General features: G+C 40.1%; 1 protein-coding gene and 1 long non-coding RNA gene across 2 annotated transcripts; one reads left to right on the forward strand and one right to left on the reverse strand.

The window, feature by feature from the left end:
- Nucleotides 1–16,958: 16,958 nt before the first annotated feature.
- Nucleotides 16,959–19,882, reverse strand: LOC131335623 (transcription factor MYB1-like). The gene is made up of 3 exons (XM_058371072.1): nt 19,685–19,882; nt 19,035–19,164; nt 16,959–17,642 (listed from the first exon to the last, which is right to left on the reverse strand). Exons 1-3 carry the CDS (start codon nt 19,806–19,808, stop codon nt 17,117–17,119), a joined length of 780 nt encoding a protein of 259 aa, XP_058227055.1. The 5' UTR covers nt 19,809–19,882; the 3' UTR covers nt 16,959–17,116.
- On the forward strand, nt 17,676–18,994 carry LOC131335629 (uncharacterized). The gene is made up of 2 exons (XR_009202567.1): nt 17,676–18,646; nt 18,873–18,994. It is a non-coding gene; the product is annotated as an uncharacterized LOC131335629 (long non-coding RNA).
- Nucleotides 19,883–21,382: the final 1,500 nt, after the last annotated feature.

The raw sequence follows: 21,382 nt of genomic DNA on the forward strand, positions 1-21,382 counted from the left end.
AAGGTAATGTAACACATTAAGACTTTATTATGACTCTGTTTCGCATACGACCATACGGATGCAAGCTCTGACTGTCGGGACAGCTCGTTGGAGGACTGCTCGCGGATGATCGGGTCCTTTGAAAGTCGACGGCAACGGGTGTTTTAACTTTGAAGAGTTTAAGAAGATAAGGTTTGATTTAAGAAGATAAGGTTTGATTTAGTGTATTTTGTAGTGCTAAAAAAAAAAAAATCGAAAATCGAAAGTCGATTAGTATATTTGTGTTTTTAGACTTCGTAAAAAATAAAAAAGAGCTGTGCAAAGTACGTAGTAGGAGGAGTCCTACTATATGTATCGACCAACTCTCTCCCGAAATTGTACCGACGGTCGCGCCGGACCGTCTCTGGCCACCGGACGGCCGATCTGAGCTGTCCAAAAATTCTAAAAAAAAAAAACCGAGGGGGCTTATGTGAGAATCAACGGCATCCGATGTGTGTCGGGTGTTGGATCAAGCACCCTTTTTTTCGTGTATGTACATATATACATACATATCATCGGATGCCGTTAATTCCAGCGTGGGCCCCCTCGGTTTTTTTTATAGAAATTTTGGATGGCACGGATCAGCCGTCCAGTGACCGGAAACGGCCCGGCACGGCCGTCGGTATGATTTCAGTAAGGAATTGGCCGGTACATATAGGTTTTCTGTAGTCGGAGTAGGAGTTAAAGCTTGAATTTTGTCTTTTGGCTGTGATTGACTGGAACTAATACGTGGAAATTAGTCCTGACTCTTGACTATTGAGAGTCGTCGATCTTTTCTGCTGCACTCGTCCATTTTTTTGACTGAAGTAGTATGTGTTGTGAAATCAGAGAAATCATAAACGCACGACCAAGGTTTTAGATATGGCGGTCGCGGGAGTGTCGAATGCTATAAAGCACCGATATTTTTAGAGGTCGGCGTGTTCCCGTGTCTGACATTAGGACATATTGGAGACACGACAAAATACGTAAAGGATGCCAATTAAAATGAATTTAATGAAGTAAATTTTTTAGGGAGACGGGAGGTACACGCGAGGGACACATGAGGGTTGCAACAAGGGTTAATATAAGAGAATAATGAGGAACGAACCAATTATTGCATCAAATTGGTGTACCATAGGAAGATCATCACATTGGAGGATCTTGATTTATAATGCACGCTGTGCATGTAACGCTCCGATTTTTCAAGGAATTTCGAGAGCATTAACCTTAAAATACACTGAATTTTATAAACTACTAGGCCTCTATTTGTCGTTATACAAAACGTACATAAAAAAATACAAAAAAGAATCTAACATTTTATTTAAATATCTTCAGAGCAACTCTAGTCTTGATTCAGATCTCAAGCATACTCGGTCTCCGCTCTTGGTATTCCTCCTGTGTCAAATAGTTTCACCATTGAACCCTGCACCCTCTGGCAAATTGATCGCCGAAGCGAACTATTTATCAGGATACAAACGTATCCGTGAGTGATAATTCACCCAGTAGAATAATCTCAATCCTACCAACCCCTTACTCTACATTTAGCAGATCAACAATATATCAAGTCACAAAAGGTACAGAATAAAAACACATCGCCATTTCCTTTACTATCCATTATCTTATATGAAATCTAAGGATTCTCTCCACAAGGTCATTTCCTCCCATATCAACCAACTTTGACCGTCCCATGGAATAACTCTCCCTTTATTTGTCCTGCACCAGGGTTCTAAGCGAATACTGCTAAATTATGTATCCAGTCTGGATTCGTTTACAACCATAATAAAGGAACAGCTCACCATGACAACTCAGCATTAGAGGTCACACTATCTCATTGTCAGGATCATTTACCGTCTCCCAACTCTACACACTGGGTACTTTACCATACCCCTAATCTACACACTGGGTACTGTACCGTGTTCAAGGATCCTTTACCGTTTTTCAAAATACTGTACCCGGAGTCCTTTACCGTCCTCCACACACACACTGGGTACTGTACCGTATTTAGGATCCTTTACCTAACCACGTCTACTTGTTCACTACTCGAAACCACCCATGAACCCAAGTCCATTCTAGCACGTTCAACATGATACAATCAATCAACAGCTCAAACATGATACATTTCAGTGAGACAATAATATAACAATTGATATGTGTAAATAATTAAACACATAAGAGATTTGGATTGGGTCGATGGCTTTGGAGTTACTTATAATTTTTATTGAACAGTTATGTTCTTTGATTATGTTTTAAATTTGTGGTTTATAAAGAGTATTTTAGAAATTCGATATTCGCCTAGAGTTCAATGATTGATAACTTTATGTGACCTATGTATATGAAAACTTTAGTAGGGGTTTAAGTGCAATTTCATTAACTTAACTAATATTAGGATCACTTTAAGTAATAATTAAAAGAAATTTTGAAAGTTCTAAGTAGATCAGTAGCATTCGTTTATATTATTTTTATAATTTAGTTTACAACAAGTTACATGATTTCTTATTTTATAAGTTAGGCTATTATACTAAAAAGTTTCCAATCATTCTACTATTCTATAACTTATAAGGCGATACTTTCGTAGTCACTTGTAATGTCATCTTACCCTCTTTTCTTTTCACTATCATGGTTTTTAAGGTGTATTATTAATAAGCGAAACTCCTAAGATTAGATCCTTGTTATACTTCTTCTTCTTAACGGTTGATAAGTTCATTTTTTATACCAACATAGATAGATCGACTTAGGTTTTATACTGTATATATATGCTTAAGTAAATAAATGCATTCATTATATACATATATATATATATATATATATATATATATATATATATATATATATTTCTTTCTAGGGACTAAATTAACATTTAGTTAACATTTATAATTATCGGCATTATGTAATTAACATTTGCAAACATTCAAAGTTTGTTCACCATAACAAGACAAACATATACAGTGGGGTCGTAGAAAACCATGTTTGGGGTTAACTTGCAAAAACAACAAACCATTTGGGATTAATTTAGGAAGCAAACAAATTTCAGGATTAATAGTGTAATAACAACATAAAATTTCAGAAACCAAAAATAAATAAAAAAATACGCATGCAGGAGGAAAAGAAAAACAACGTGTCGGTTCTATTTGGTTTCAACATAGGATTTGATTTTTTTTTCATCACCTCTAAATATTAAAACTAACACATATAAGTACAAATATATTTAAGGGAAAGTAGGGAAGTGATTATTCTACCTTAAATTCGGCCGAAAAAGCGGGTATTAGTTGCAGACGATTTTGGTAAAATAAAAAATATGGCGGCGGCAGTGGGAGACTCGGGGCTAATTGGAAGGTGGTTTGTGGACGCTTGGTGATGTAGTGGTTGATTGGGAACCTGAATATGATGTACGGAGGGATTTTATGTAGAAATCCGTTTATCTCTCTCTCTCTTCTCGACTCAACAAATAGAATTGAGAGTGAAATAATATACTGGTGTTCAATTTTCGAATTTTTGTGGGCATGTATAATGAGAGAGTATAAGGTAGTGAGAAGGTGAGAGGATAAGTGTGGAAGTGGTAGAATGGGGAAGGAGAGTGAATGAGAGGGATACTGATAATGATAAGAGGGATAGGGGACAAGTGCCACATTTGGTAGGATTTTCTTTAATTCTAATGTATGTGGACGCGTGTATGTATGGAGTGAGAATGTATGTGGACACATGTATGTATGAGGTAAGAATGTATGTGGACGCGTGTACGTATAGGATAAGAGAGAGAGAAGTGGAGAGTTAGTTTGAACAGAGTTTTAGTTAGGATTCAGATAGGAAAGATAAGAGATGAATATGAATTTCTAATTCCCTGTATATCTAAAGTTTAAATATATATCTTATACAATAGTGCAAATAATATCAATTGTACACATAATAATATATTTTAATTATTTAATCTAATTAATTATTGAATTAAAAATTTAACAATATAAATTTGTATTAAAAAAAATTGGGTCAAAAATCCGGATCGTTACAATGCATGAGGATATATGAAAACATATATGAAAATTGCAAAAGCCAAAATATTAAGGGGACATCAAATCTCATAAATATGATACAATTTCTATTTTCTTTCGAGGAAATGAAACCTAGATTGTAAGTATCATGTAAGGTTTTGAATATCGTACTAGTTAGGGTACCGGTTTTTTTATTGGTACGGTACGTACCTGTACCGGTTATATACCTGCAACTGTTTCGGATTTAGCGCTACTACTTACATATAATTATATATCAATAATTTTTTCTAGAGAATACAATCCATCCTACTAATTTCTAAATTTGAAATATGACACATGCAATCATAGACATTTAAAGAATTTAAAAAACCCAATATCAGACTAATTTCTCGCGATCACTTCCATTTCGATCACGATCAGTCCGTGAAGCTCCGGCAACACCAGAACGGCGGTGGCGGCCAAGTCGTTGTTGCTTCAGCAGGAGGAGTTGTTGTTTCAGTCCAGAGGTTGTTATAATTAACACTTCGTTGTAATTTTTGTATTTTTGGGCTAAAATGTAATGCTTATGTTGGTAAGTGGGCCATGTTATGTTTATGTTGGGCCATGTTAATTCTTTATTTGTGGATGGGCCACGTGTAATTTTAAGCCCAATGTGTCTAGTATATATATAACAATGTAAGAAGTCTCTAGACTTTTGAGTGAATGAAAAAAATCTCAGTGGAGCTTCCCGAGCTCTTTGTTTCCGTGTTCTTCCCCGAGAGTTCCAACGGCAATCAATTGCTTGCTTTGCCCACTAATTCTCCCATACTCAACAAAGGTTCACGGCTAATCTCAGCCAACGGAGGTGGGATTTTCGGTGGCGAATCCGGCTTGATGGCTTTGAGTCTAGGTGGAAGCGGCGACGACGTCATGGACGGTTCCTCCTTCAAATCTCCCCATTCGGTTAGTCGTCTTCGAAGGAGTTGAAGAAGTCGGCGTCGGCGAGCTTGTTGTCGGAGACGAGTGGGCCTTCGCCAAAAAACTCCAACCCTGGTCCTCTCTCTCTCTGTTGGTTGCGATCTGCAAAACACCGGACGAAATTTCCGGTAACTACATCTCGGCCGAGATTTGCCGGTATGCCGGAATCGTCCGAGAACAGCCGGAAAGCTGGACGAGACGGAAATGGAGGTAAAGGTTACCGGATTTGTGCTAAAACGGAACGTACCGGCCGGTACGGAACGGTATCTACAACCCTGGTATCATGCAAGTATCACCGTTGTGTTAATTTTGTGAATCTGCCAAGGTGGGTAACTCTGGATCCGCCACAGTGTGTAGCGCCATCGCCGTAAGTTGCTCGAGATTTTGGATTTTTGATCGGGAGCAAAGAATTACATTCATGAAAAAGCCGTCCGGCACTTACGATAATATCCATCCTCCAAAAACAGTGAAAAAAATCCACAACCAAGCCCAAACAAACTAAGGATCAAACAATGAAATACAAAGAGGCGAGCTAGCTAGCGTTAAAATCCTAAATGTGAGTAAACACCCTTTGCACACAGTCAGCAAGGATCGATAAAGTGGGGTTAGCGATCAAAACGCTTAGCCGCCTCGGGCAGTGGCGGCTCTAGAAATTTGTAATAGGGTGTTTATAAATTATCTTAACTCTACTATTTGACCGATAATTTATGTAAAAAATCTAAAATATTAGTATAAATAGTATGGTAAAAAAACACAACTTATATTCTAAAAAAATTAATTACGAGGCGAAATGAAAACTTAAAAATATATACTATATTGCTTAACAGAATTTTTTTTTGAAAGTTGTCGTATTGTGTAGTAGATATTGTTTCGAGAATAGAGGGGGCAAAATTTTACCGTTGTTCTAGACAAGTTCTCATATTTTGTGCCAACGTTTAACAAGCGTATTAATCTACTCAAACCATTTTGAAAGAGATTGTAGTGAGTATGTTCGGGCTTACCTTCTCGAAAACATGTATTTTGTTCTTTAGAATGACATTACGATGAGATTTTCTATCCTAGTTTTAAATTCGAAGGAATATTATTTAAATTAACGGGGTTTTGCAATGTAGTTGAATTTTTTAAGAGCCTTGTTCGTAATTCTATAAGTTAACTAGACCAAAAAAGAGAGAGTAGTTATTGGCATGAATTCAAAATTAACACATGTAGACCATCGACAATAAAGATGGAGAGAGAACGGAGCATAATACTTACACTAATATATATTTTTTGATCAGTAAAAAATTCTTTATAAATATTTCAAAATGAGTACAAAGATTTAATAGATCACTGGCACACCGGCGAACGTCACACAAGCATATTCTTGTTTTTCTCTTACTTTTTTTCAATTTTTTTCATTATGTTTGTGAGCTTTATTTTAGCTAATGTGGTAGGTGTTAAATATGAATTACTTGGATTGATGGGCTGTAATTAAGTATTCAATTGGTATTGGTTTTGGGTGCTCAATTCGTTTTGGGTTAGGTGTTTAAGACTATTAAAATTAGGTACGTGTTTATTGACATTTGAGTTGGGTGTTCAAAATATGGGCTATCCTAAAATTTTTACATGTATTCTAACAATTTTTTTTTTTGGGGCGGTCATGTGATCATGGTGACATGGCTGTGGAGCCGCCACTGGCCTCGGGTTGGTCGAGCTCCAAATTTTGCACCAACTATTGACTGAGGTGTGAATGTGATGGTTGTTTATATCTCTGTTGGTCATTTTTCTCTTGGTTTCAAACTGACATTTTGGGTTTCCATATTTCCTGTTGATTCAAAGTGCGTTTGATTTCGGTGAAAAAAAAGAGTGTCAAACAGTATGTGTATGGTCCCCGGTTTTGATTTGGGAAAATGACGGCCAATGACGTGTTTTGATAATTAATACCTGTCAAGAACATTTTCAGCATTAACAAAATATATTCTTAGCATGTTCTTGATGAGTATTAATTATCAAAACATATCCTGGGCCGTTATTTTCCCTTCTTCTTGAATTTGTGTGTGGGTTAACCTTCTCTAATGGGCCAAAATTTTGTGGGATTGGGCTACTTTATCATTTCATGGGAGCAAGTTTTGTAAGCCACATTTACATAACCCAAGTCAAGCCCAAACTAAGTATTTACATCATTCAATTTCCAACATACGTGTACTAGCTAGCTAATACCCTGTTTGGTGCAGGAGAAGCTGTTTCGGGGCATTCCCCTATTCCGTTTAAGGGTTGTCACCTATTAGTGAACTTGCTCCTAAAAGTGCAAAACAATAAAGCAAAAATTGCTCCTATGGTAGTGCAATAGAGGAGCTTGTAGACACCAAAACTCGTGCACAACACCACATGATAGAAATACAGATATGTAATCTACACAAGACATTATAAAAACACATGGATTGATTTTAGTTACTCTCCGCTAGTAGATGGTGGGATTGAGTCTCTAGGAATTAGTCATAATGTGTGTAAGTTGGCACGGAAATGATGAATTGTAAAAATAAATAGATACATGATCTTGTCATAGTTACTCCAAAAATTTGGCTAGAATTTGACCACCAACTCCTCTTTTAGTACTATTAATTGCTATTTATGAAGTACCGACACTCCATTCATGCATTGGATACGGGACTGGACAAGTATGGGACACGCCACGTGGCCTATCCCTAAAATTAAGTTAACTTTTGGAGGGGGACACAACGTGGACACGTGGGCGACACGATTGAAACACGTTTGGGGACGTAGCGGGGGTAGAAGTGTACTATTTTTTAAATTTTTTGGGAGTAAACATGATATTAATCAAATGTTTGGGTTTTTATGTAATCAAACATTTACATAATAAGGGAGAACGGTTTTTGAATCTTATCTCTCTATAAATTCTAACTATTGATTTGCTTCATAAATCCTACGGCTCTCCCTATCTCTCTCAAACAATATTAATTGCATAATTGCCACTAATTAAATCTCACGTTGCGCCGTGCCTGAAACCCTAGTATATAAACAATCTTAAATGATTGACAAAACACATGTTGATTGAAGGAGTCTCTTTCAATTAATGGAAGCAGGGGTCCCTAAAAATTTAGATCGACATCAATTGAACCCCACCATTTTTAAAGCTGAACCCCATCATTCTTGAAGCAGTTTCTCTCTGTGTGTGTATACATTTACGTATATGTATGTATGTACTACTTGTTAAATGGACAATGTGTTGCGGAAACTAAGGACCAAACCAGAACACAAACACACATACAAACACAGAGACAAAGATTTACGTGGTTCCCCAAAATCGGGTACGTCCACGGGAGAGGGCCGACGAATTTCTATTATAGAGGAAGAGGAGGATTACAAAATCACTCAAATTCACACTCACTCATAGACTGATACAAATGCATACATATGCTGCTCTCAAACTCTCTCTGATTTTCAGATGCTCTATCATTCTCTTTTTGACAGAGCCTCCTAAGATGAGCTCGGCTCCCTCCCGAAGGAGGAGCCCTCACGCTGCTCTACTCTCTCTACACTACCTCACTCTCCTCTCTGGTCTCTCACTCAAGAGAGATACAAAACCATGGAGCAAAGCTCCCAATTTATAGGCAAAACCCAAACCGTGGTTTAAATGCTACGCTTGTGGCATTGACTCCAGTATCCACGCCTAAGATTTTCCAAATCTTTGCCAATCTTCAACAACACATAGCTGATCTTTCCATTGTCAAGAAAGGCTGCCCATCTTTATCCAATCTTTGACCAATGAGAGAATTGGAGCCACACTTCAGCAGCCCATGTGCTGATTTCAACAATCTCCACCTTGACGACAATTCTCCAAAGGTCCGATGCTGCCCCCAAATACAATCCAAAATCAGAACAAACAGACTCTCTACAAACTCGAACAAACAAAGAGAGACAAGAGAGCAAACTATAGAAGCAAACAACAGTGCTCTCAAAACAGAACAAACAAACAGACTGACTGCAGATAACAGATGCTCTTAACAAATTCAGAATACCGGAACAAACCAACAGAAGAGCCAGATTTTTGAAGTCTTCGAGTAAACTTCAGAAAAGATTCAGACAAGTCGCGCGACAACTCAAAAGTCCCGGCAACAGATTCATATACAAATTCAGATGCTTGACCCACATCAAGCCAAATGCTCAACCTCGATTGAGCCAGGCGCCCCAGAGGCGCATGCACCCCGAAGGTGCTTAACATTGAATCAGGTGGACTGAGCTTGAACCACCATCAAACTCACTCCCAATAACTTCAGCGGACAGATCTGCAGTAGATTCAAAATCAAATTCCCCAATAACGGTGGCAGCTCCACCTTCAGCTTTACTCACACACACACAGTGCACACACTGCACTTTTCATACAACAAGGGGAAGTGATCCCCTGTGGTCACACCCACCCACTAAGGGTGTACCCCAACAATCACCCCCTACACCCGAGTGGGGTAATCGTTGAATCCGCAGCGTTGTCCGACTGCAATCCGCCACTCTAGCACCACAGCTATCCCCTGCTCACACCAGAGGCTCCACTCGCCAGATAATCTCACACATCACCTACGAGGATGCTAAAACAACCCAGCTAGATATCCGTGACTCATATCGGCAACACCGCCGATACATTGCACCCCCTCAACCGAGTGCTCCGCATCCAAACCCGAATGCTCCACATCCCAATCCCGAGATGTCCGCAGCAAAGTCCATTTCTATCCGCGCTCCTCTGCTGCTTGAGCGCCCGCATCACCTCCTGGATGCTGTAATCTGCGTTCGTCAATCCCGTTCTGCCCCTCTAGTCAAGCGCCTGTGTCACTGCTAGCCATCAGAAGTTTCACCACCCCCACACCGGAAGTGTATCTACCAACTGACCGAGTGTCTCCTTGCAAGACCAGATCTTCCGCGACTGAACCCCGAACGCACCGTGCCCAATCACAGAGCACAAAATCCGATTGAACCAGACTGCTTCCGATCACTGTCAATCATCTCCGCAAACCAATGCACTAGTGAGCGCCTGTGTCACTACCAACCCGAGTGTATCCTTGCTCACTAGCTCCGCGCATGTTTGCCTCGATCAACCTCCGATCTCTGCAAGTCTGCTCCGCTAAGCGCTCGCACCGGCCTAGGAGCCCCCAATCCGAAAATGGAGCCCGCGGTTGCGTCCGGAACGTCGAGATAGTCAAAATCGACTAATCATACGCGAAAAACGGAGTCCGAATGGCCCCGAAATCGCAAAAAACCAAAACTGGCAGTTTGACCATTGACCAGCCACTGTACCGCTGACTGGACTTCCATGTCAGCGTTGACCTGCTGACGTGTCACCAAAATGGGACATTCCTGCTGACGTGGCACCGCCACGTGGTCGCTCACGTGGCTGCTTACTGGGCCGCTGACTCATCGCCTAGTCAGCGTTGACCGCCCATGTGGCGTTGACCGGCACACGCTCTCCACACGCCAGCGTGTGCTCTCCGCGTGCCAGCGTGCGCTATCCACGCGCGCGCGCAGATCTGACGCGCTTCGCACGCCCCACCTTTGACCGGCGCGTGCTCGCTCCTCCGGCCACCTCCGGCGACGTTCCGACCACCGTTGTGATCGTCTCTTCAAGCCCCATCCGACCCTGTGCTCCAACCTTCAATTCGAGCAACCACAATATCGGGCTTTTCAAAACAGCCTCTCTGCCCGTCGCCGACTCCGCCCACAGCGATCGAATGGCTCCCGAGCCTTCATCCGGTGACGAAACTCGACCCCGTCACCTCCTATAGACTCGTCTCAGTGAGGTGCACAACCCTTACTGGTCCGATTGAGTTTTCAGACGGCTCAACCGAGAACCCAGCTTAGGCCATGCTCCGTGCTTTCTTCCGATCGTGCTGTCCGTGCTCCTCCGGTGATGTCCGCAGCCCGAACCCGGCGCTCTGATACCAATTGTTGCGGAAACTAAGGACCAAACCAGAACACAAACACACATACAAACACAGAGACAAAGATTTACGTGGTTCCCCAAAATCGGGTACGTCCACGGGAGAGGGCCGACGAATTTCTATTATAGAGGAAGAGGAGGATTACAAAATCACTCAAACTCACACTCACTCATAGACTGATACAAATGCATACATATGCTGCTCTCAAACTCTCTCTGATTTTCAGATGCTCTATCATTCTCTTTTTGACAGAGCCTCCTAAGATGAGCTCGGCTCCCTCCCGAAAGAGGAGCCCTCACGCTGCTCTACTCTCTCTACACTACCTCACTCTCCTCTCTGGTCTCTCACTCAAGAGAGATACAAAACCATGGAGCAAAGCTCCCAATTTATAGGCAAAACCCAAACCGTGGTTTAAATGCTACGCTTGTGGCATTGACTCCAGTATCCACGCCTAAGATTTTCCAAATCTTTGCCAATCTTCAACAACACATAGCTGATCTTTCCATTGTCAAGAAAGGCTGCCCATCTTTATCCAATCTTTGACCAATGAGAGAATTGGAGCCACACTTCAGCAGCCCATGTGCTGATTTCAACACAATGATGGGGAGGTTCCGGTGTTGGAAATGCTAAGCAACATTCAGGGGTTAAACGAATGAAAATAAGATCGATCGTCCAATTCGGAAATTAAGCATCTTCATCAGATGGTTTATTTTCAGTTGAATCAGTGTATCTGCTAGTGGAGAGTGATATTGGCAGCAAGATGTGTTGTGTTCCACATTCTTCGGAAGAATGTATGTGGTGCCTCCGAGAGTTTGCTATTTTGGCTGGCTTGCTCGGAGGGGAAGAATCAAATCCAATGACAGACTCGTAAGGCTGGGCATCGTCGAGAATCATGCATGCTGCAAGTTCGCGCAAATTTTGCCGCAGAGAGGTGGAAACAGTGGATCACGTCTTACTTCTACGCCCGAAAGTTTGGAGAATTTGGTCCGGTTTGCTTACAGTGGTGGAATTATACAATGGGTTTGTCCGTCGTCTTTTCGGACACTGATAGAATGGTGTAGAGGCTGGCCAGTTTAAGAGAAGATTAAAGAAACTCATCTGGAAAGTTTTATCTTTTGCTATTGTTTGGTCCATTTGGAAGAAGACCAGGAATGAGAGTATATTTTAGGACAAGGAACCTATATATATATATATTTTTGATAACAGACAATTTCATTGCTCATGAAAGAACAGAAAATTGTCCACGTGAGGCTACAGACTCCCAAGCACCAGAGCCTGTTGATGGGTACACAGACCTCAACAATCGGGTTATCCAAGGACGAATCCCCAAGGCGAAGGAAAGACACTCACAAAAGCACATGAAAAAAAGCTCCACACAGGGATAATACGCTAAAGGTAACGAGGACGGCATCGGTAAATTGACCAGCCTCACCATCCTCCCCGTCGCGCAACTCTTTGAGGGAACAGAAACACCCATAGAGGGTGGTGAAGGTTCCACGCAGGGAACAGACCGCTTCGAAACCGGAGGGAAACCGAAAATAACAGAAAATAAAAGCTCCGGTCACCAACTCTGTCACCAGAAACGCCGCCACGGGTCCAGCAACTTATTCGCCGGAGGAGCCAAGCCACCACAGCTACTTCACAACACCCCAACCAACCCAGTCCTAACCCGCAGCAGAGAAGAAGGAAGGGCGGAGTGGGGGGGGGTTGAGAGAGGGAGACGGAGAGGGATCTGAGAGGAGCGGCGATAGAGGGCGGCGGAGGAGGAGTGGCAAAGGGTTTAGAGCAAGGGGGGAAAGGATAGTAGATCTGTGGTGGAGATGGAAAGAGGGGTAGAGGGAAGGGATAGAGGAGGCCGGCTGGAGGGGAGAGGGGGAGGTGGAGATGGGAGGCGACAGCCCCACCCCCAGCAGAAACCCTAGGAAGAGAAAAGATAGAGAGAGAAAGTAGAGAGAAGGCAAAGCAAAAAGAGAGAAATTGTTGATAAATAGTGAATGATAAGGAACCTATTTGGTTTTGAGACATGTGAAGAAATCTGATTCTGAGTTGCGTTTTTGGGTGAGTTGGAGAGCAGGAAAAACAACATATTAATTCTTGGAGTTAAGCTGCAAGAAAGTAAATTTTCAGGCGTGAGTGACTTGTTTTTGACCCTTCCGGAAAAGGGTATTAGTTAAGATGCACGTAAATTGACCTGAACACCTTCGACCACTCAACCCAAAAAAGGAAAAAAAAATCAGCAGGGAAATGATTTTCACACTCTCATTTTTACAATTCATACTCTCTTTTTTGTCTTTATCCACATGAATTTACAATATGTTGCCGTATGTGAAAATATATTGAAAAAAGAACAAGATAATAAATTCAAATGAATAAAAACAAGAAAAGAAAAGTGAATAGTAAAAATGAAAATGTGAAAATCACTTTACAATCAGCATATCAGTTAATGATTTTGTATTCTGGTTGCTAGGCATCTTGGGCCTGTCTGTCTGGATGGTGGTTGTTGATGGAGATTTGGTGTCCAAGTAGCTAGTTGCTGGTTTGGGTGCCCATCTAGTGGTATTTCACCAACATAGTTCGGTATTTTTTTTTTGCTCTATTTGTTTTTAGCTTAAGGGTGTTTTGGTATTTGTTTTTAGGTTAAGGGTGTTTTGGTAGATGCACGATCACTATTGGGTAGGTGCTAACATAGTTGAAAAGTGCTACGATTATGGTGCATCTGTTGTTTACTATCTTACGGTTTGTGTGTATCGATTGTTTACTATAGTTTGTATATATTTGTTTTCTGCGATACTCCTTTTTTGAACATTAATAAATTCTCTTTTTCTTTGTTCAAAAGAAAAAAGTTAACAAACCAGACATCCTTTTTTTTTCACTTTTCAAAATTTAGATTTCCATTTACACCTGTTTAAATTTGGAATTTCAACAGAACTGAATGAGCAATATGATATAATTTGGAGAATGCTAAGTCTATTACACATGCCCATGGTTTTAAATAGCGGTCGCGGTCGGCGTAATGGTCGGGGTCGCGGGTAACAGGTATCGGGAGTATCGGTCAATGTGTAACGGAAATTGAAGACTGTAGTCGTGAATTTTTTTAAAGCACTAGCAAATGATAAAAAAAAAAAGCATTGATACACATGTTCTAACCTTATTTTTGAAAACTTGAATGTTTTTATCGTTATATGACAAATATTTGACCTTTAGAAGTAATTTTGTGAGTAAGATTAGATCAAAAGTCGCGTTTTGACGCAATAAATGCTAAAATTTTCGTAAGGCTTCAGTGTCTAATAAACTAGGATTGGTACTATCATAGATGATTTATATGGATACCTGTATTATTCATACAAGTAAATTAATTAGCTTTTAAAATATCACCACTTATTTAGGTTTTATTTATTTCAAACACAAATATTAAATATAGAATAGGGTAAAGATATATTTTTATGGCCCATTAGTTAAGGAAAAAGCCTTTATAACCCATTAGTTGAGAAATGCAAACCTTAGGATAAGTGGAAAGATGTTGGCCCAACAAGCCCACAAGTGGCCCAAACCAAAAATAGACTAAAACCCTAAAAACAAAAGTTCTCGTCTAAACTTATCACTCTCAGCAGCAGCAGCTGCTGGTCGCTGCTTCAGCTTCGTCATCTCCGACGGTCAGTACTCTCTCTCTCTCTCTCTCCCCTCCGTCTCCTCCATCTTCTTCTTCCTCCTCCTCCTCCCACTCCTAGTCTTGACAGATACTTCGCCCAAAATGGTAGATCGACGGGCTAGAACAGTGTAATGGGGTGTAACAGACGTTACACACCCGATTCACCTTACGTAACGGCCGTTACCCCTGTGAATTCCCGTAACACCGTTTTTCGTCGCCGTAACAGTATCGGCCCTTCCAAATTCCGTTACGTAATGGTCATTTTTTAAAACCATGCACATGGCATATTTAGGACTGTATAATACACGCTGCACACCCCACTCTTGAATATAAATTTTAGGGTAATGATTTTTGCACTTTCATTTTTACCACCTCACTCTTTGTTAGTAGTATTTAAATTCACCCCTGCGGCACTGCCCCTTCATTGATGGGGTCCCCCCGATCTGTACACATAACATAACGAATTTAACATCATCATCATATAATAAGGCGAGTGCGGATGTTAAAAAAGGGTAAAAGTCAATTACTCTACCTTTTATGTAAATTCCAAACATTTGGCTTGAAGCTCTGATTTGTTTGTAGTCCAGTTTTGGATTGCGGAGATGTGGTCCAAATGATCGCAACCGTCAGATGATAGTTTTAATGGTCTAGATTTGTTTTCCAATTCTCACCAGAAAGAATATACTTTTATCAGCAAAAATTTCAACAAATCGAATTATTAATTATTAAGATGAACGGATGAAATTGAATAAGCAGACAAGCCAAATCCGTTTCTAAGCTACTTGCACATACACTTTTACACATATCTTGCATATATACTTTTATGGGGCCCACCTCGGGTCCAACCAATATGATCCGAACTGTTCATTATTTTTAAAATAATTTTTTAAGAGTTCCTGTAAAAAATCAACTCGATAGGATATCGATAAGGGTTTTTTCAGAAATTATACGGTGAAACAGTCTGATTCGCACTGCGATTTCTGAAAAAGCCTTTACCGATATTCTATCGAGTTGATTTTTTACAGAAACTCTTAAAACATTATTTTAAAAATAATAAGCGGTTCGGTTCATATTGGTAGGACCCGAGGTAGGCCCTATAAAAATGTATGTGCAAGATATGTGTACAAATGTACGTGTCCTTAGCATTTTTGTTTAAACTTTGAGGTGATTGATGTCGTGGGCCCAATTCAAAAAGTATTTACAACCTCAAGTACTTAGGTGATAATTTAAGAGTACGGGTTACAGTTGGAGGGTAGGACACAGCCCAGCTTAGGGATGGCAATTTGAACCGAATCGATGGGTACCCGAACCGTAACCGAAGAATTTCCCCGAACCATAACCGAAATATTCCCCGCGGGTACGGGTATGGTTGAGGCCTTGGATACCCGAACGGGTATCGGTTCGGTTATGGTTTGTCTGGTACCCGAACCGATACCCGAACCGAACCGTAACCGAACCGAACCGAAACAAGTAAATTACAAAAATACCCCTGTATATATATATACACACATACACTTGAGGTAGGGTTTGGGCTCTAGTTCATTTCTCACTTCTCAGAGCCAAGAAAGGGGCGAAAATCAATCTCAGGTGCCGAGCAAAAAAATCAATCTGGGGTCTCTCTCTCTTCTCTCCTCTCCTCTCCTTCTCTCTCTCTCTCTCTCTCTCTCTCTACGATTCCTAATTTCCTACCAGTCATCCTCACAGGTCCTACGCTGCCAATCGATCAGCCTCACCCCTCTCGCCTCATGCCGTCGATCAGCCTCACCTCTCTCGCCGAGTCGCTGTCGATCTTCATCACTTCAGGCACTCATCTCGCCGTCCATCATCATCACTACGAAGAGGTGAAGAAGGAGCTGATGTCGTCTCGTCGATCGTCTCTCAGACTGAGCCCGAGAACCGAGGTCCACCGCAACAAACCACAAGTTCCATTTCTGTTCCATATACGTTTATTTAATCGATTGAAGTTGGTGTTTGTGTTGGTCAATGAGTTGTGTTGCTTGATTAGTTTACAGAGATTCTAGATCTGCATTCTCTCTCTCTCTCTCTCGTAATAATCGGTTACCCATTCGGTTCGGGGATTACCCGAACCCCGTTTGGTTTGGTTACGGCTCATTCCTCCCCTCCCCGTTCGGGTATCGGGGCGGATTTGGTTCGGCTTTCGGTTTCGGGGATCGGGTACGGATATGCCAATATCCGCCCCGAATACCCCGAATGCCATCCCTAGCCCAGCTCTGAAATTAAAATTGCCTAAATTGGCCAAAACAAGTGGGGTCTTTGATGATTGAGGACGGTCGGTCACGGAATTTCTTTTCTATACGTGCGAGGTTCACGTGGTACTGTACATTACTCCTTTGGAGGAGGAACCGGAACGACGGCCGGGGTCAATAAAGTGACTTGACGTGGTTGTTATCGTAATCCATCCTTCTATCTTTACACCTACTTGCTGCAAGAGTCGAACTCGTGTCACCGAGCTTTTGGTTATATGCTCGACCTCTAATATTTTATTAAAGTCTCTCTTAATTTGGTCGATAAAAACAAATACTAAAATCATAAAAGACAAAACTCAATCGATACTAAATATTTCAAAGAAAAATAAAATGTCAAGGTACTACTTGACAATCTCTTAAAATATCCTGAAGGTCTATATTGTCCATAAAAAGGTCACTCCAATTACTCTGGTTATCTTGTTGAATACAGCTGAAAGGATCCCTACCAGCTCCCTGCATACCTGATTTTTCCTTTTCACCCCCGCCTTCCATAATCGCTTCTTCATTGGTCCATTTTATCATTCCTTCGTTAATATCAGGATCAGTTAACATGTTATCCCACCACAATATTCCGTCGTCATCCCCTGGTGAAGGAGATTGGAATGGGTTGGAGAAATTCTCTTTTGTCTGAGTTTTATCTGTAATGACAGTTTTACCCATCCGCCAAGGTAGATTCTTCGAGAAGGTCCGAGGTCGAGGCCGTATGACTTTGATTTTTTCCATCGTGCTCTGGGTCATTTTCGATTTCTGTACATCTTTCTGGATTTGATCATTCGATTGCTTGTGCAAATGGGTATTCCAGTAATTCTTGACATCATTTGATGTTCTTCCTGGAAGTCTACCCGCAATTAGCGACCATCTGTTTAAAGTAAAGAACCAATTAATGTGGTGAGGGCATATAATTAATGTTGCAGGATTGAACTATGATCAGCATTAATTATGGACGTATACATCACAAAAAATTAATGATAATTATGGAAAGGTATAGTCTGAAATTTCAAAATATATTTTAAAAATTGACATTAATCATAAAATCCTCACACATATAGATAAAACAGTTAATGCAGTATCAAAAATGATTTAGGCTAGTTTTGAACCAATAAGTCACACATATCGGGATAAAACAGTTAACGCAGTCGCACGCTGGTTTGTCTTAATTTAAAAAAATTCGCATTTGTGTGTTTTTGTGTTAATTTTTTTATGGATTATTGATTTGTCTCGACGAGAGGAATCGAAAAAATAAAAAATTATGATCGATACTCATAATTTTTTGAATAGACTTATTTTTGTTTTTATTCAAAAAATTTCAAAATTATGATCATAAATTTTTTTTACCTTTTCAATTCCTCTAGCCGAAAACAATCAATAATCCACAAAAATTTGACACAAAACTAACAAATACAATTTTTTTAAGTGACTTAATCGTCCAAAACCAGCCTAATACAAGAAAAGTTGAACCAATATAAACATTTTATCTTTGATATTTTTGATTTTTTAATAGCCCTTTTCATAGCTTTTTAAAATGTAAAAACTTCTTTCCCAAAATTGCAACATAATAAGGGAAACGTGTAACTAAGGGCATCTCCAAGAGAAAGAACAAAAAAAATTGTGTATCAAAATGTTAACTTTGTTGATACATGCAGTTGGCAAGTTGAAGAATCAGTACTCTTACAATCGCATCTAAATTACTCATATACTATAATTCTTATATCTATTCAGTGTTCACTAGCATTTTTCTTTAACAAGAATAATCATTAAAACAAATTTAAAATTTAAAAGCAAGGCCGCCGATGAACAAGAGTACTGGGAATATTGGTTTAGCTAGGTTATATCAAGCCAAAGGCAAAGACAAGAAGTAAGGGGGTGTTCGACCCACTTCCTTTGAAAAAGAACTTTTTAAAAAAGAAGGTAATTTCAAGTTCAAAAATTATGTGTTTACGCAAATAATTTTTCTATCAATATGGATCTTGTTTGATAGATCTAATTGAGATCTTTTATACAGTCCAAAAAAAAATCAAAAATTTATTTTTCATTTTTCGTTATATTTGAATTTGAAATTACCTTTTAAAGAAAGCGGAACGGGCCTAAGATCATTACTACAAAGAGTTTGGTCTTGGCATGGGGTTCGAAAACAGAACACACAAGGAGAGAGAGAGAGAGAGAGAGAGAGAGAGAGAGAGAGAGAGAGAGAGAGAGAGAGAGAGAGAGAGAGAGAGAGAGAGAGAGAGAGAGAGAGAGAGAGAGAGATTGCCTGTTGCCAAGCAGCTTATGAAGCCTGATAATGAGATCAACTTCATCCACAGTAAAATTTCCTCTCTTAATATTTGGCCTCAAGTAATTCAACCACCTCAGCCTACAACTTTTTCTGCATCTATTTAATCCTGTAATACAAAGAAGAAAGAAAAGAATGCTACTACACAATTTTTTTTCTCGAAGAATTACTATCACATATGAAGTCTGTCTTTAGCAGTTGCTTACATTAATTATTTTAGATTTTTTGAGTTTTTTTTTGAACTTTCATATGCTTTGCATTCAATTTTTTTTTGTAATAAGCTAGTATTCGTCTTGACGATAAAAAGTAATAAAATTATCACAAAATTTTTGAAAAAATTTAGTAATTTGAAATAATGCAAAACTAACATCTTTTTTGAGACTTAAATCTTTCCGTAACTTTTTCCAAAACTCATCCATCTTTTTTCTTCTCCTGTTATTCCTCTTTCCGAAAAAAAAGAAGAGATTTACAAGCAACCCAGATAAATATACAAGAACCATGAAACAAGCTGAATCAGACCAAACTCTCACGAACCGTTGGTACTTGGTACCATCAAGCAACCTCCATCTTCCCTCCTCTCTCTCTCTCTCTCTCTCTCTCTCTCTAAAAAGAGGGGAAAAAAAACTGACCTGCTTTGCGAGGGACTTGGTGCCAGTTCCCCTCTCCATGTTTCTCAACGCACTTCTTCAGAAGACAGTCTTCTTCCTCGGTCCAACCACCCTTTCTCACTCCTAATGGAAACTGGATGTCCATTTCTTTCTTTTATTCTGCAATGTCCTCAAAAAAACCAATAATCAATAAGCATGTGAAAAGGTTTCGAGTGAAGCTGCTCAAAAATAAAGCGTAGTCTCTGGATTTTATACACATGCAAAGCAAGCGTAGTCTCTGTTCTAAATTCTGAGGCTCCAAAGATAAGTTACTGACGTGCATGTCCTCCCACCACAAAACCTGAAAACCAGGAATTTTAAACCACAGAGAGTAGCAATAGGATGAGCCGGATATCGTCAATGCGAAATTTGACAATTTCTTAGGCCCCAGGTCACAAAAAAAAAAAATCTTGTGAATTTTCTAGTTTCGATATAGATGACCTATTTTAAACCCGACCAGGAAGATAAATAGTTGAGTCTTGCATAAATTGATTTGGACACCTTGACCATCAAACCCAACCATAAAAAAGAAGAAGAAGAGATAGCACTATACAGTAGCTGATCTTTTCTCTATGGAGTAATAAATCAACTAACAGTCCACGTCGATTTTAAACCGCTAAATGTGATGTTGTTACACCGTGTACACTTTAATTTCATGGTTGTACTGCTTTTCAACACTGTAGAATCAAGTGGAATTCTTAAGAAGTTTTTTTTTTTCAATGTGAGCCAATAATGGTTGACGTTATGGCATTCTCCTTTCCAATCAATCAAGTGCTCAGGTTAGTTTATGCACAAATCGATTAATATTTAGCATATAATTTCACTGCCTACTTGCAAGGAGCCCAATTGAAATTAGAAAACTCCGTGTGAGGAGTTGGTAAATCTAGAAAGTTTTCGAATATAAAATCTTAAGATGGAACCTTTTTTTTTTTCCACAATGATAAAATGTGATAATATAGATCCAAGAAACAGTACATCAAGAGGAAACTCTATTCCTAAACAAAGGATCAAAAAACCAAATAGGAGGGGAATCGGTTCAAAAACCACACCCAACTCATTGCTCCAAACAAACAGAGCCTTGTAGAAAATAACCAAAAACACCCACACAGGAGTGATAGAAACCCCACAAATATGAAGAAATCCCACACAGGGGACACCAAAGAAAATAACCAGAAAAAAGAGAAAAATCGGTAACGAACCGGACGGAGTCTGCCGTAGCAAACTTCATCCACCCACCTAGATCTCCCACTCCGGCGGGAAGAGGACGCCTCCGGCAACTACGATCTGCAAAACACTACATCCAAAAGCCGTCGGACTGCAACGGAAAAGGCGGAGGAGGGGCGACAGATGGTGGTTTGGAGAGGACGAGGATGGGGGTGAAGAGGAAAAGAGATAAAATTTCCAAGATCTAGAATTGGGATATTGAAAAGTCCAACGAGAGGCAGAAATCCCTCCCCTCCTATCACCCACTAGGGCATAAAACCTTGTGGGGAGGGGAAGGAGAGAGATGGGGGGCGGCAACTTCTTTAGGGTGGATGAGAGAGAGAGAGAGAGAGAGAGAGAGAGAGAGAGAGAGAGAGAGAGAGAGAGAGAGAGAGAGAGAGAGAGATTATTGATGTTTAAGATGGAACTTGGAAGCTTTAGAACTAAGTTTTAGGGTATGTTTAACGGGGTTCCTAG

Source organism: Rhododendron vialii, chromosome 8a (genome assembly GCF_030253575.1).
Source record: "Rhododendron vialii isolate Sample 1 chromosome 8a, ASM3025357v1".
In the NCBI taxonomy this organism is placed as follows: Eukaryota; Viridiplantae; Streptophyta; class Magnoliopsida; order Ericales; family Ericaceae; genus Rhododendron; species Rhododendron vialii.